The sequence below is a fragment of the Mastigoproctus giganteus genome, chromosome 11 (assembly GCF_048544385.1).
Source record: "Mastigoproctus giganteus isolate SK-2022 chromosome 11, ASM4854438v1, whole genome shotgun sequence".
Taxonomy (NCBI): Eukaryota; Metazoa; Arthropoda; class Arachnida; order Uropygi; family Thelyphonidae; genus Mastigoproctus; species Mastigoproctus giganteus.
In genome coordinates, this window is record NC_143585.1 from 117,013,076 (window position 1) to 117,028,349 (window position 15,274).

General features: G+C 38.2%; 1 protein-coding gene across 2 annotated transcripts in view; it reads right to left on the reverse strand.

Annotated features, from left to right (window-relative positions):
• Window positions 1-15,274, reverse strand: part of eIF3a (eukaryotic translation initiation factor 3 subunit a) — a 399,865-nt gene that overhangs the window by 141,842 nt on the left and 242,749 nt on the right. For both annotated transcript variants that reach the window (XM_090385008.1, XM_090385009.1), the window contains one exon: window positions 14,483-14,633. In XM_090385008.1, the coding sequence (XP_090241134.1) occupies window positions 14,483-14,633 (151 nt within the window). The remainder of the gene's footprint in view (window positions 1-14,482; window positions 14,634-15,274) is intronic.

Genomic DNA, 15,274 nt, shown 5'->3' on the forward strand with positions numbered 1-15,274 from the left:
TAGCTCCCTATTTCTCTGTACAATTGTTCATTGTACTCATTAGGCCTATAACACACCCCTACTCTTATTTTTGCTTTCACAGTGCTTATATCACACCAAACTGACTCATCAGTACACTGTTCATCTATATCAACTGGATGCACTTCTTTTGATTTTATGTTGGTTGAAGATAGATAGAAACAAGCGTGATGAAACGAACAGCAGCAGCGCTTCAATTTCTGTTTGAAGAACTATTTGCTACGCTGGGATCTGCGAGTTGATGGCCACACCAATACGGACCATGTGCAGCATTTGATGTATTGCGATCTTTTCAATTATAGAGTAGTTCTTTTTAGAGGTGAAAATTTGGTAAGTTAAATAGGTTTCTTGCATGCAGAAACCCAGTGGAGAGTAGCAATGAATAAGGTCATGGATATCGTGGATACTGCTGCAAAGTCCTCTATATTTCTACTGTAAAATATAAGGCATTGGAGGAACTTCCCCGACTTACGGAAATTCAACTTTAAGTAAGCCTTCCTGGCCCATGGAAACATATTTTGCATAGATTAGGAATAAATGGAGGTATCGTGAAAATATCATAATGTGAACCTAAAAACACATGTAGGTAATGCTCCCGAACATCCTATGCTTCTAGATGATTTCAATTCGAACGCGAGTCATATTTGTGCCTTCAAACATGACTTCACCCAACTAATTTATAGATTCGAATTTAAAAGCATACTATTTACGCCCAACGTTTACTCAGACATTGTGTGCAGTAGACAGTGAGAAAAATTTTATATTAAAGAGACTTTTGGAAATCTTACAATATTTACCATGTCATCTTAAACATTAATAAGGCCTAGGTGGAAATTACTAAAAGTTGTTTAAATGGTGCATGGAAGAAAATATGCCCACGGCACGTTAAAGGCTTCAAAGGATTTGAAAAAGACAAATCATATGAAGTGGTTATAGATAAGATTGTAATGGTTGCAAAGCTATTTCAGTTGGAGATTGACACCAAAGACGTAGAGGAGTTAATAGAGGAAGAAGAGAAGGAATTATCTAACCAAGAACTTATTGACTTGCTGGCAGCAATAGTGAAAGAAGGAAATGCTGACGAAGTTCAAGATGAACCAAACGAGGAGCCGAGATGCTTCATCACCAGACGTGATGGGAGTGGCATTTCATGAAATTGCATCAGCAATGGCGAGGTTTGAGATGATTATTGACAGTGAATGATTCTTAAAAGTTAACAGAGGGGTGAATGATATGCTTGCTTCCTACAAAGAAATCGACGATGAAAAGAAAAAAGCCACCATCCCATCATCCATTAATATGTTCTTTCGTAAGGTTGAGCAGCTTTTATTTCCACAGCTCTCAACCTCCACAGTGGCATACTTATCAGCTGAAGACATCAATTCTGGCAACGATGCTCGAGAGGTAAAACTTACTGACATTATGCCTGTGTTCTCACTTTTTTTGTAATTTTATAATTTTGAAATTTTTTTTAAATTGCACGCTTTTGTAATTTTTCCTGCGCAAGAGATAAAAAATCGAATAAATGCAATAAATAATTATATTTACAAGTTCATCAAACATTTCTTTTTAGTGTTCCGCGGAGCGCAACCCATACATAAGTCGGGGAGTTCCTGAACTTGAAATGAGTACAGGGAGCTATATCTGACTGCTTTTTCAGTATGGCAGTTTTATGTTGGCCAGACTTCTGTTTGTCTTTCTTAGGAAATATAAGCCGACCAGTGTCCACTTCTTCCTCCACATATATTTATAAACTCGAGTCTTCCTGGCTGGATGAGTAATTAGTATCCATGAAGGTGTCTTGAATATATATTTTTTTTAATTATAACTTTTACTATGTGATGCAGTAGCAATCACTGCTGAGGAAGGAGATGTTGCTGGTATTGTAAGAGTGTTACTTGCCTGTTCTGAGAGCTTAGTGATATTGGACTGTTTCTGAGAGAGGACAGCTCAAGTCCAGTCGGATATTGATGTGTTTGAAGGGGACGGTAATATCAGTTTGGGTGGAAACTGTTTGTTGTTTTTGTGTAATACTGGCAACAGTACATTTGGGCATATTATGAGCAATTATTTTCCTGGCTTCTTGATAGGTTCACTTGTTCTCAACCTTAAATTTAACAATTTTTTTCTCAAATTTCCATCTGTCACATACGTTTTTTTAATTATGCAGGGTGGTTGCCTTTGCAGCTGGGACAACGTATTTTCTGTCGCCAAACATTCAGATTGAGTATGATCAGAAGATCCACAGTTGGGACATACTGGGTCTCCTCTGCATGTCGTCTGAGAGTGGCCATACTTTTAGCACTCGTAACAACGCAAGGGATTGGGAACATGGGGACGAACAGGGCAAAGTAGATAACCAGCTTTTACCAATGACGCTAGGTTTGGGAATTAAACCTAAGGATAATATTCCTGGTAAGTGTAAGGTAATTGTCTTTTTTAAACATGAGTCTTTTTACTGCAATAACATTTTAATCTTGAAGCTCATGAGTTATTTCATCCTCCGTCGCGTTCAACAGATCCCAGCTAGATATTACACCTTTGGATGTATTTTGGATAGCATGGGGAGATACTTTAAATGGTATCCCAGCAAAATTTGCTTTGTTTGTTTGGTTTTTAGGAGCATTAGCAACTAAAGCCATATTGCTCCTAGGGGATATATGGTGATCATTCCCTGACCTTTCCACATCCTCCGTATTTGGTGGTCACAGGCTTGAATCAAGAAGCGTGTGCTGCTTCTGCCCACCTGGCTACGGAGGCACCCTCAAAATTTGTAAGTAGTAAGAGTTTCTCAGTGTCTACGATTTGGCTGTTTCTAATAATAGGTCTCCAGATTGCAGCCCAATCTTAGAAGATGCTGTAATACTCTCCAGGAGTTCCTGGATGAGGAAAGGAGATAATTTACTGAGAGGTTGTTCTGAAAGAGTGAATGCAAAATTAGAAATGCAGGAAATTCTGTTGTTGGAGAATTTGTTTTCAACCTCTTGGGTCGTGAGATGTCAATCAGTTTGTCTGTGGCCGAGAGCTCATCAGCTCTAAAGGTGGAAACACATTTTACTCTATATTTGCTCCTTTTAGTCCTTGGCAGTTCAACTTTTCTGCCATGGTTTCAGGCACAGGGAGGCAGGAGCAGTGCCTGGTGTGACCAAGTGGAGGTTAGTAAGGATTAGTACTTAAGAAAGAAAAATAGAAAAGAAAGGTGGTTTTCCTTCCTCACTTTCTACAAAAACGTTTTGGTGGAAGAGCTTCTATGAAATAAAGCTTTTTTTGGAAACAATGGAACTTAAAAAGAATTACTAGTCACTTTATGAAGATCACTTACTGAAAGATCACACAGATAATCATCTGGCCACAATTCGCTTGGCACCTGGGGTCGAGAGGACATGTTTTCGTATTGCTCCTAAGTTTTAAGTGCATGGAGAGCATAGAGAATCGAGATGTTAGATAATGTTTTTAATTAATTTCTTTAATATATTGTAAAGTGTATTTTGATACAAGTTTTCTCCCCCTGTAATAGTTTGTAAATTTAATTTTTATAATATTATAGATATAATTTTTACTTTCTGTGATATTTAGCAATTTAACGATGGTTGTATAAGAAGATCAACCTTGAACACTTCACGAGAGGGTAATGTAACTCGAAAAGAAAAAGCTGATGGCAATTTCTGGGTGAATCATGATTTCATTGTTTGCAGAACCTGAGTATATGCCACAGGTTCATTGTTTGCAGAACCTGTGGCATGTACTCAGGAGGTTGAACTAGTGGATAATCATAAGTCACCTTGCAATTCTTTTCTTTGTCACCATTGTACAGAGTTTACCGATCGAAATTTAAATTTGGTGCATTGCTAAAAGCATTTGAGTCACTGAAAAAAACAAGTGCTTGCCCTAGAGAAAAATGCAACTGGGAGCTGGTCAGGGACTCAAAACTCTAGTAAACTACTAAGTGATGCACTCTCCATTCGGACACCAGAACAAAATAACCAAGTGCAAACTGCTCTGTTTCAAAAAGACTTAGTTCTATTAGGAGACTCCACTCCACTCCATTGTCAGGGAAACTGGAAGTATTTTTTATAATAAGGATAGGTGGACTAGAACCAGGGTGTCTGCTGGGAACAACAATTAATGTCACCAACAGATTGTCAGATTTAAGAGGGGTTAAAGAGAATATTATTATTTATGTGGGGGACTAATGATATTAAGCACACATGATCTGACAATTTTTTAGACAAATATAGGACAATGCTGAAGAAATGCCATGAGTTAGGTCAGAATTTCTATGTCAACTTTGTTTATTATATGCTGAAAGCCATGGGAATTAATTTGAAGGCCTCTGAGGTGTGGGATTTTTTATTAGCTTGGCTTCTACTTGTAGGTAGAAGGAATCTGTTATGTAGAGACGGAATACATTTAAACAAAGGTGATCCAAGAGTTTTTGTCAGCATTATTGAGGATACCTTAGGGATTCAGGGAACTGCTAGTTTAGGGGAACAAAGGCAACATAGATATGCATTTATCTGATGATACCAGTGAAAGTAATGCTTGTATACCACAAGAGTTCTTGTTTGTTACTGCAACAGTTCACATTAGCAAGATGGTCTTAGGACACAAAATGAGCAGCAGAAAATAACTGTGAAGCAAGCTTAAATAATTTCAAGGAGTGCATCATGGTAGTTAACTATACAAGAACACTAAGTCTTAATAGTTTATACCGTAGTCAGAAGTGTCGTCAATAAAATGAAAATTCAAACTGCTGGTTGGAATAAGTAACGCAGACATAATAGGGCTTACAGAAACGTGGTGCTGCCACCGGGAAACAGGGCAGGATAAATTTCACTATGGCATGTGCAATGTATTTAGGAAGGATAGGGCAGATAGAAGGGATGATCGGGTCATGCTTCTTATGAAAAGCATGCCTGAGTGCCAAAAACTTTCTGAATTCAGACGTTTCACATGTTACTATAGAATCTGTATGGTGATATCTAGCTGGAAGCAAAGGTATAATGAGAGAGGGAGGCCAGGTGATTGTTATGATTATGATGAGAACCCCAACATGCAAATGAATGGGCAAGTAAGAATGAATATCTTATTATGAGAGATTTTTTAATCTGCCTCTAACTGATTGCAGAAAATGGGAGGGAAACTTTACGTGGAGGGTAAAATTTTTAAATCAACTAGATGATTGTTATTTGTATCAACATGTCAGGAAATGTACTATGGAAAAGTATACTATAGACCTGATCATAACACACGAACAAAACGGTATAATAAGGCTGACAGTATAGGAACCAGTAGCAGGAAGAGATCATGGAGTTCTACGGTGGACGATGAAGAGAGAGGTAGCAGTAGTTAAAGGCAAAGGAATAGGTTATAATTTCAGGAAAGGAAATCACAATAGCTTAAGGTGCTATATGGCATGTAGTAGTAGTAGTGGCATGTGATGCAAGAAAGCAAGTGTAGGAGCTTATGCAGCATCAGCCAAAAAAAAAAAAAAAAAATCACACCATTCCCTACAAATGCCTGTCCAGTTCCTCCTTAAATTTATTTAACCTATCAACTTCCACAACAACAGATGGAAGTTTGTTCCAGCAATTAACCACCCGCTGGCTAAAGGCAAATTTCCACACATCTATTCTACATCTGTCCTTTCTTAATTTGAACTTATGTCCCCGTAGGTTGGTAATCTGAACAAGTGGAAGGATCCCATCAGAATTCAGCGTGCTCAACCCATTCAAGGCCTTATAGACCTCAATCAGATCACCGCGCAGGTGCCTAGTCTCCAGCCACTGCAATTTGCAGAACTTAAGCCTCTCTTGGTAAGAGAATCCCTTCATTCCCCTCACCAATCGTGTTGCTCTTCTCTGTATACGCTCAAGCAAATCTACATCCTTCCTAAAATGAGGCCTCCAGACCTGTACGCAGTACTCAAGGCGTGGCCTGACCATTGCCTTATACAGAGGGACAATCACCTCCTTTTCCCTGCTAGCAAAATTCCTATATATCATTGACAAAACCACATGACCCGCCCTAGCAGCCTGTCTGCACTGCTCAGAAAACTTCATATCTGACTGCACAATTACTCCCAGGTCTTTTTCATTTTCTACCACCTTAAGTGTCGTACCACACAGTTGGTACATTTCTCTGGGGTTACTTCTACCCATATGCAGTACTTTGCATTTGTCAAGGTTGAACTTCAGTTGCCACTTCTTAGCCCATCTGCCCAAATTATCTAGATCCTGTTGCAGTAGCACACTGCCATTACTGTCATTAGCAACCCTGCCAACCTTTGTGTCATTTGCAAACTTCGACATTAAGCCTGATATACCTTCATCAATATCATTGATAAATACACAAAACAACAGTGGACCCAACACCGAACCCTGTGGGACTCCACTAATAACATTAGTCCACGAAGAGCAGCACCCATTGATTACCACCCTCTGTCTTCTCCCACTTAACCATCCTTTTATCCATTGTAGCAACTTACCCTTAATACCATTCTGCTCCAATTTGTACAGTAGTCTTCCATGCGCAACAGTGTCAAAAGCTTTCCTGAAATCCAAGTATATGATATCAAAATTATTTTTTGCATCCAGTTCCTTTGTGACCATATCATAATAACCAATCAAATTTGTCAGACAAGACTTTCCCTTAACAAACCCATGCTGTGTTTGAATTATTGCTGCAGTCTTGTCTAGATGATCCTGCAATGCATCTCTAACCAGCGACTCCATTATTTTACCCGGAACAGAAGTTAAACTAACTGGTCTGTAATTACTCGTGTCACCCTTCGATCCACCTTTGTGAATTGGGGACACATTTGCACATCTCCAGTCCATGGGAACCTCCCCTGAGTCCAAGGATGCTCTCATAATTATGGCCAAGGGTTTGCTTAGTTGCTTTGCCGCCTCCTTTAAAATAACTGGATAGATCCCATCCACCCCAGGGGCCTTTATTATGTTTAACTTCAACAATTTCTCCTCCACTATGATCTCAGTTATTACAAAATCATTAAGCACACTGCTACAATTTGATAACCTTCTTCCATTTTCAAATTGTAATAATTCCTCACGTGTGAATGTAGATGCAAAATACTCATTCAGTTTGTTTGCTATCTGAGCAGGATCATCATCAACAGTCGAACCATCGATGTCAAGTGGACCAATCATATTCATCCCCTTCCTTTTAGAGTTTATATAAGTAAAGAAATCCTTGCTGTTTTTCTTAGCATCTTTTGCCAAGGATTTCTCGTAATCTGTCTTCGCCTGCCGAACCTCCTTTGTGACCTGATTACAGACTAGCTTATATCTGCCACAGGCTTCTGCGTCACCTGATAATTTATATGCATCCCATGCATTTTTCTTCTTTGTCATGAGTCTCATTAGTTCATTTGATAACCATTTAGGCCTAAACCTTGAACGATATTTCTTAATCGGTATATAAAGTCTAGTAGCTTCCACGATTAATTCTTTGAATGCTTCCCACTTAGAATTTACTGTTTGTAACATCGTCAGTTGATCCCACTGTACAGAATTTAAAAACTGTCTGAGACCACTGTACTCCCCTTTACGGAAGCAAAAACCCTTTCCTTTACCCCTGACGGTAGTTACCTCTTTGAGTAAATCCCACTTCAGCACACTGTGATCACTGCCACCTAGTGGTTCCTTTATCTGCAAATTCTTAATACACGAATGATCACTGCTGATAACCAGATCAAGAGTGTTACTTTCTCTGGTTGCCTCTCGAACATGCTGCTGCAGAAAACAATCATCCAATAAATCCACAAAAGTCTGACTAGTGTGTGAGTGACCAACCCACAAGTTCCAGTCAATATCTGGGAAGCTAAAATCGCCCATTATAAGACATTCTGATTTACTGGCCCACTCTATTTCTCTGTACAATTGTTCATTGTACTCATTCAAGTCATTAGGCCTATAACACACTCCTACTCTTATTTTTCCTTTCGCAGTGCTTATCTCACACCAAACTGACTCAACAGAGCACAGTTCATCTATATTAACTGGGTGCACTTCCTTTCATTTTATGTTTTTCTTAATTAACAGCATAACACCCCCTCCCTTTCTGTCGTGTCTATCCTTTCTGTACACATTGTACTCCCCAAATTCCAGTTCTACATTCCTTATATCTTTGTGACACCACGTCTCTGCTATCCCAACAATATCTGCCTTTGATGTCTTGACCAACACTTCAAATTCATCAAATTTATTTACTATATTTCTAGCATTGGTATACATGCAAGCATACATGCTCCTATGCCTATTCCTTGTTACCCTAACACATCCCATATACCCAACTATTCCATGATGACTGCCATCCGTCCCTGAAACCCCCACACCCCTCGCTCCAGGTCTCTTCTTATTCTAATAGAAGTTGTGCAAGAATCACCTTCACCTCTGCCTGCGGTTACTGTTAAACTATTAGTCTTTGTATCCCCCCCAAACTAGCAGTTTTCCGACCCACCTAACACTGCCTCGATAGCATCAGCAAATATTCTTGCACCCTTTCTATTTAAGTGTATCCCATCCCTGTAGAAGCAATCTCTTCTGTTAACAAGTACAGTCCAGGCTGAAAAAAATTCTACCCCTTGAGCCTTGCACAATCTTTCCAGGGCCGAATTGATCGACAAGGCTCTCATCATGTACTCCCTCCTATTGTGTCTGGGCAGAATTGCAGACACTTTCAAATTCAACCGTATTTCACGGCTTTTTTTCAACAGTGACCTGTACTTGTTGAGTAATTCCGCCGGTCTCCTACTCTTAATATCATTAGTGCCAACGTGTACAACTATATCACCTTTTGTGCCCTTGAAAGATGATATCCGCTCTACAACGTCATCAACCTTTGCCCCTGGCAGACATACCCTGGTCCTGTTCCACCTATCCTTTTTACAAAGGATGTTCCCCGTTTCCCTGACAATAGAGTCACAAACAACTACTAGTTCCTGTGGGACCAGCGCATTCTGCCTTAGGGGTTGCCGCTGTGTTGCGTGATGACCAAGTGCAAGCTCTGGCGTTGATGTGGGCAGCTGAGAGCCTGATGGGCCCCTCAATTTAGATCTTTCGAGGGCATCCACCCTGTCCTTCAAACTCTCATATAGGCCCATAACAACGCTAAGTTGTCGCCTGATTTCCTTACACTCCTTACATCGCGCACACACAAAGACATCCCCCATGGCAATATCATGTTCCGTTCCAGAGAGTTCGGCAAACATTTCACAAGCTGCACATTTTTTTAGGCTGTGATGCTTTGGAGAATTGCCCCCCTCAGTTCTCCCCCGAGTCACAGCACTCCTGCCACTTTGTGCCCGTTGCTTTGCTGCTCTAGTCTGGGGCATGGTAGTTTAAATTAATAAAATCAATAAATTAAATATCAATAGTATTTGAATAGAAACTATTAAATAGAAACAGTGAAGCGTATTACTATATAATTATGCGTTAGAGCTACCTAGCTACCTCAATTAAAAAATTTGAATTCCCTACCACTATATCCAAAAACAATGGCTACAAAAATGGAACGAAATAATGGTTTTACCTATCGTAAGTAAAATCCACAAAAACTCTAAATTAAAAATAAAAAATAACCAGCGTAACTATAACTATATGACTACGTATTAAGTACAATATAAAATAACAATCATGTAAATAAAAGGCAAACACTTATCGTTTTTGCGGAGCCTGTAACTGACAGCTGTAACTTTTAAAGAGATTCAGCGCCCTCTCTGCCCAGAAAAAACCCTTCTGTCAATGGGAAATTATGGGAGTGAAGTAGATGTATTAACTGGATAGATATTTATCAGAGAGTGAATACAAATGAATTATGGTAGACCTTTAAAACATTAATTACAGAAGCCTTGAATGCATATATACCATTAAAAAAATACTCCATGAGGAGTATTCCAAGTTGGATGAATAATGAAGTTGCCAGATTACTTGAGCAGAAAAGGGAATAAAATGGTAAGGGCAGCAGAAAAGTTACAGAGCAATAAAAACTACTGAAACCTATAACAGTTACAAATTGATCTGTAACAGTGGCACAGAAAAGGTTAGGCTAGCAACGGTAGATTATGAGAAATCGCCTGCAAAGAGAGCAAAGTGTGGGGATAAGGAATTTTTCACCCACACAAATGCAAAGAAAAGGACAAATCAGATTGGGCCATTGTGTAATCGACATGGGATCGTATTAGATACCCCAGCTGATTAACTCATCAGTTACTTTTTATCTATATTTACAGAAGAAAAAACCCTTCTGTCAATGGGAAATTATGGGAGTGAAGTAGAAAATATATAATTAATGATACTGAAATTTAACATGATTATTTAACAAAAAAACTTGAGCCTACAGGCCAGGTAAGCTCCTGGGGTTGATGACATATACCCTATAATCTAGGCCTCCGTAGCCGAGTGGTCAGGAGCAGGAGTGCAGTAGCACATGCTCTTTGAGTAGACCGGGGTTCAAGCTCCTGACTGCTGAATACGGTCGATCTGCCAACCCGCACTGGACCAGCGTGGCAGATTATGGTCCATTTCCCTCAGCATGAATTGTTGAGGAGGCTTCCATCCTGCAGTGGGTTGATAATGGCTGCACTTTACTTTACTTTACCCTATAATCTAAAGGGAGGTGGCAAGTGAGTGCATTGAACCATTAAGGCTAATTATGAGAGCATCACTGGACTTAGAACAGATTCCTTTGGATTGGAAAAGTGCCAATGTAATGCCAATACATAAAGGCAGTTCTAAGAGTGTAGCGGGAAATTACCGACTGGTGAGTAATAATTTCAGTAGTACGGAAAATCATGGTGGCAATGAACAAGGGTAAAATGGAACTCTGAAGATACACAGCATGGTTTTGTAAAAGTAAAATAATGTTTAACAAATCAGCTTAGCTATTTTGATAGGGTCACTCATGATCTGGATATAGAAAATAATTTTGACAATATTTAGATTTCTGCAAAACATCTGCTTCAGTCCTACATGAATGGTTACTTTATAAGCTGGAATAGATTGGAATCACAGGGAAAATCCTTAGATGGATAGCAGGCTGGCTTCAGGGCATGAGGCAGAGGTTGTGATAAATGGTTATTCTTCAGATTGGGTTAATATAAGAAGTGGGGTTCTCCCAAGGATCAGTATTAAGACCATGTTGTTTTTGATTTTGTTAAATGACATAGATAAAAAGATAGAAGGCATGATATCTAAATTTGCAGATGATGCAAAGATCGGTAGTGTTAATGATCACCACCATGCAGAGCTTCTTCAGAGATGGTTTAATTCAGTAAAATGCAAGGTCTTACACCTGGGGAACAGCAACTTCAAAATCACTTATACAACTGGTGGAAATGAACTAAAGTCAATAGTGGAAGAAAGGGACTTGGAAGTGACAATACGGTCAGACGAAGTTCTCTGAACATTGTATACAGGTTGCAAGGAAGGTCCATGATGTTCTAGAGATGATTTATCCAACATTTTCAAGAAGAGTTAAGGACATCATAATCCCATTATACAAGGCTATTGTTAGATCACACTTGGAATACGCTGTTCAAGTGTGGAGACCGCACCTAAAAAAAAAAAAAAAGACACCCATCGAGCTTCTTGAAAGGATCCAAAGATGGGTAATTCGCCCTAGTGAGATTGGCAAAAGGATGTCCATATAAGGAAAGACTTCGGGCATGTGGGTTGTGCAGCTTGGAAACTAGACACATTAGAGGAGACTTCACTGAGGTGTTTAAGGCTCTGAGAGGCAAAAGTAAAATGAACGAGGACAAAACTTGCCCAGTTATATATGATTCTAGAACTAGCGGCCGTAAATTCAAGTTAGGGGAAGGGGATTTAGACTAGAATGCAAGAAGTTATAAATTACTGGATTAAGCTACCTACACGGGTGGTTGAGGATGACAGTTTGGAAAAATTCAAAGGTCAGCTGGATAATTATCTAGGAGGAGGAAAATGCATAGGTTGTCTATTTCCTTTGATTTTATCATTCATTAATTTATTTATTATTATTTATTTATTTTTTGGCTGGTGCAGAAGAGGCCTTAGGCTTCCTTGCACCATATGGCCATTGCTAATACTAATTAATAACCAAATAAGTCCCAGCAGAAATAAAGACATTATTATCCTGTTGTATAAGGCAGTGGTTGGGCAAAATGTTGAGTACTCCACACAAAGATCTGAAACCTTGTTTTAGGAAGGATGTGGATCTGCTGGAACAGGTATACAGAAGGGCAGTGAGATTAGTGAGGGGAGGAAAAGGGGATGCTCGTTTACCAGGAAAGGCTTCAGTTGTGCAAATAGCATCACCTGGAGACTAGGAGGATCTCCTGTGAGGAGATCTGATTGAGGACTGCATATGCTAAATGCTGAGGGAATTCTTCATTCTTCCCCTTGCTAAGATTACACACAGGAGGGTCATAAAAATTGAAATTGAGGAAGGGTGGTTGTAGGAAGTTTGCCTTCAGCCAGTTGGTAGCTGATTGTTGAAACAAACTTGTAACAATCAACTAACTAGACAAATGTTTTAGAAGGGACAGACAGTTTGGCTGATGTAAAAAACTTGATTTCTTGTGTCATTTGCCATGAAAATACTTCTAATACTTCAAGAAGTATTAATGATGTGGGGGGGGGGAACTAAACCTATGTTTTAAAACTTCTGGATACAGGATTTCAGTAATGTCTCATCAACAAGATCACTTGGTACTGTGGTAAGAGGACTAACAGCTGCTTGCTTCCTGCAGAGAGTAAAGTCAGTCCTCGTACAGCACGATAGTTGTGTTCCTAGAAACCCTCGTGCAATATAAACAACAGGCCCTATGGGAAAAATAGGGTTAGGTACTGACCACCCAAAATTGAACACACATTTGTAATCAAAACATTACCAAACACAATAATAAAATACTTGCATTTTATTATGTAATAAAATATTGCTAATGCTTTTGATTCTATCGCAAACAAACTTGTTCTTTGTTTGATTTTCTATCAAAACAGATGACAGCCATTCCATCTCTTCCAATTCTTTGTGTCTTGATCTAATGGATTTTAATTACACTTTGAGTTGTTCCTGCTATGAAAGTTGTTTTTATTTTCTCTGCCTTCTTTCTAATTCTCAGTGTTGCCTCATAGAGGCCTGCAGCACATGCAATATCACATGGTCTTTCATTTCACTCAAGGCGTCTCGCAATTTCCTCTATCGATAGAGGCAGACTGGCCATAAGCCTTACTGGGGAAACCTCAGTGGGCCGGAGGCCAGTGTGATTTGGGCCATAAACGCTAGTATGAGACCGGTACAAATTTTCTCAGGTAAGAATTTTTGACCCAGTCCGCCTCTGTCTATCGCTATTGCTTTTCTTTTTCTCTCTGAATCTGTAGTGTCTTCACCAGGATGCTTCCTTTTAACACCTTTTAAGTATTTTACTCATTTTTAGGGAATAAAGCACAATTACAAAATGAGGAGGCACGCTTTATACACATAAACAAAGCTGCACGCGTGTAGCAACTGAATAAACAACACCATAAAGCAGAGAAACATTAACTCATTAACTATTAACACCTCACTAGCTCACATTTTACTAAAGCACATTTCTGGGGGTTACTACAATAAAACAATAAAAACAATTTCCAGTTGTGTTTCTGCTAGTGGAATCTGTTATAAACTGGTAGCACACTCAATCTAATTGCATTTGCAATAATACCGATATATGGAATTGTGTGGGTTTTTACGTTATTATGGTGAAATGTGTTTTCCCTTCACTGATATAAAAAACAAATACAATTTCTGAATCTTCTCTTCATTCCTATCGTGTTGCGTTCAGTTGGGGTGATTCCGCGTTCGACCGCCATTTCTTGTAAACACAAAAACAAATCGTGCATAAGCGAATTCGGTTCGTTTTATATATGATATTGTTCCCATATTTATAATTCATGTATGATCGAATTTGTGTAGTGTAAACATGTGTTATACGAGGACTGACTGTATTAATAAATTCCAACGTGTCCACAACTAGAAATTTAACCATAAGTCATGTAATATATTCTGACTCCTCTGCAAACTGAAGTCATAGCTTCTAAAATAACCAGATACACTTAGTGCTTTTTGAGAAATAAAACATTAAAAACAAAAGAAAACAAGCAAGGAACGAATTATATAAAAATCCTGGAATATCTTAATTTTTTGTGTTAGAAGCTAAATTCCTTGAATACAATCCAAGATTATTAAAAAAATAAAATAAACAAGTATATGCATTTAAAAAGAGTTTTAAATGGGTTATTTTATTTATTTATTTATGTCTAAATCTAATTAAAACTGAATGGATAGACATGTCATATGATTTAAGTGCTTACTCATTTGCAAACACACCAAAAAAAAATTCTATAAATTTAACTCTTTGCTATAGGCGATGCTAAACTCAAATACTAACAAGGAGTACTATCTAAAATAAAGTGAAAATTACCGTGTGGGAATTCTCCTAGCCTTTTCCTTTTCTTCTTTTTCTTGAGTTAATCTTTCTTCCATTTCCTTTTTCAATTTTTCTTCAAGTTCTTTTTCACGTGCACGCTTTTTCATTTCAATTTCTTCAAGTTTGGCTAAGCGCTCTTCGTACTCTTTGAAGAAATACAGTAAATTGAAATTTATGTAAGTGAAATTTCAATCAAAATAGAGAATAAAGATCTAACAGAATACCAGTGTAGTGACAAGTTGACTCCAAGAATTTGGAAATAATGTGATATATACAAGTTACAATAACTGATATGGCAAAACTATCAAAAGAGAAAATAAACTGGGAATTTGGATATTTTATTTGTTGCTACTTGCCTTCATACTAAAGTCTGATAAATTAAAATACGTCATGAAACTGATAAATGCTATTACAAAACAGTGTTTCTTTAACAGTAAAATTCAAAACATTTCCACTTACAGCTCACTTTTTTGTTGTGCCTCTTTGAGCTTTGAGCTATACAATGAATTCTACAATGTATGTTTACATAAAGTCACAAAGTCATTCTACCATATTTTGTATATAGATTTATGCTATTAAATATTGTTAGTTTTATAATTAGTCAATCCATCATTGTTAATAGTAATAACTCACTGTCTTGCCAAAAAGAAATCATAACAAATACATATCCCTCACTAATATACTGACAGAAGCTGCTTGAAAGGGAAACGAAATTTGAAATCTGTTTTTGTTTAGGAGGAAGGGATGCATAATCACATTATGCATCCCTTCCTCCAAAATATTTCA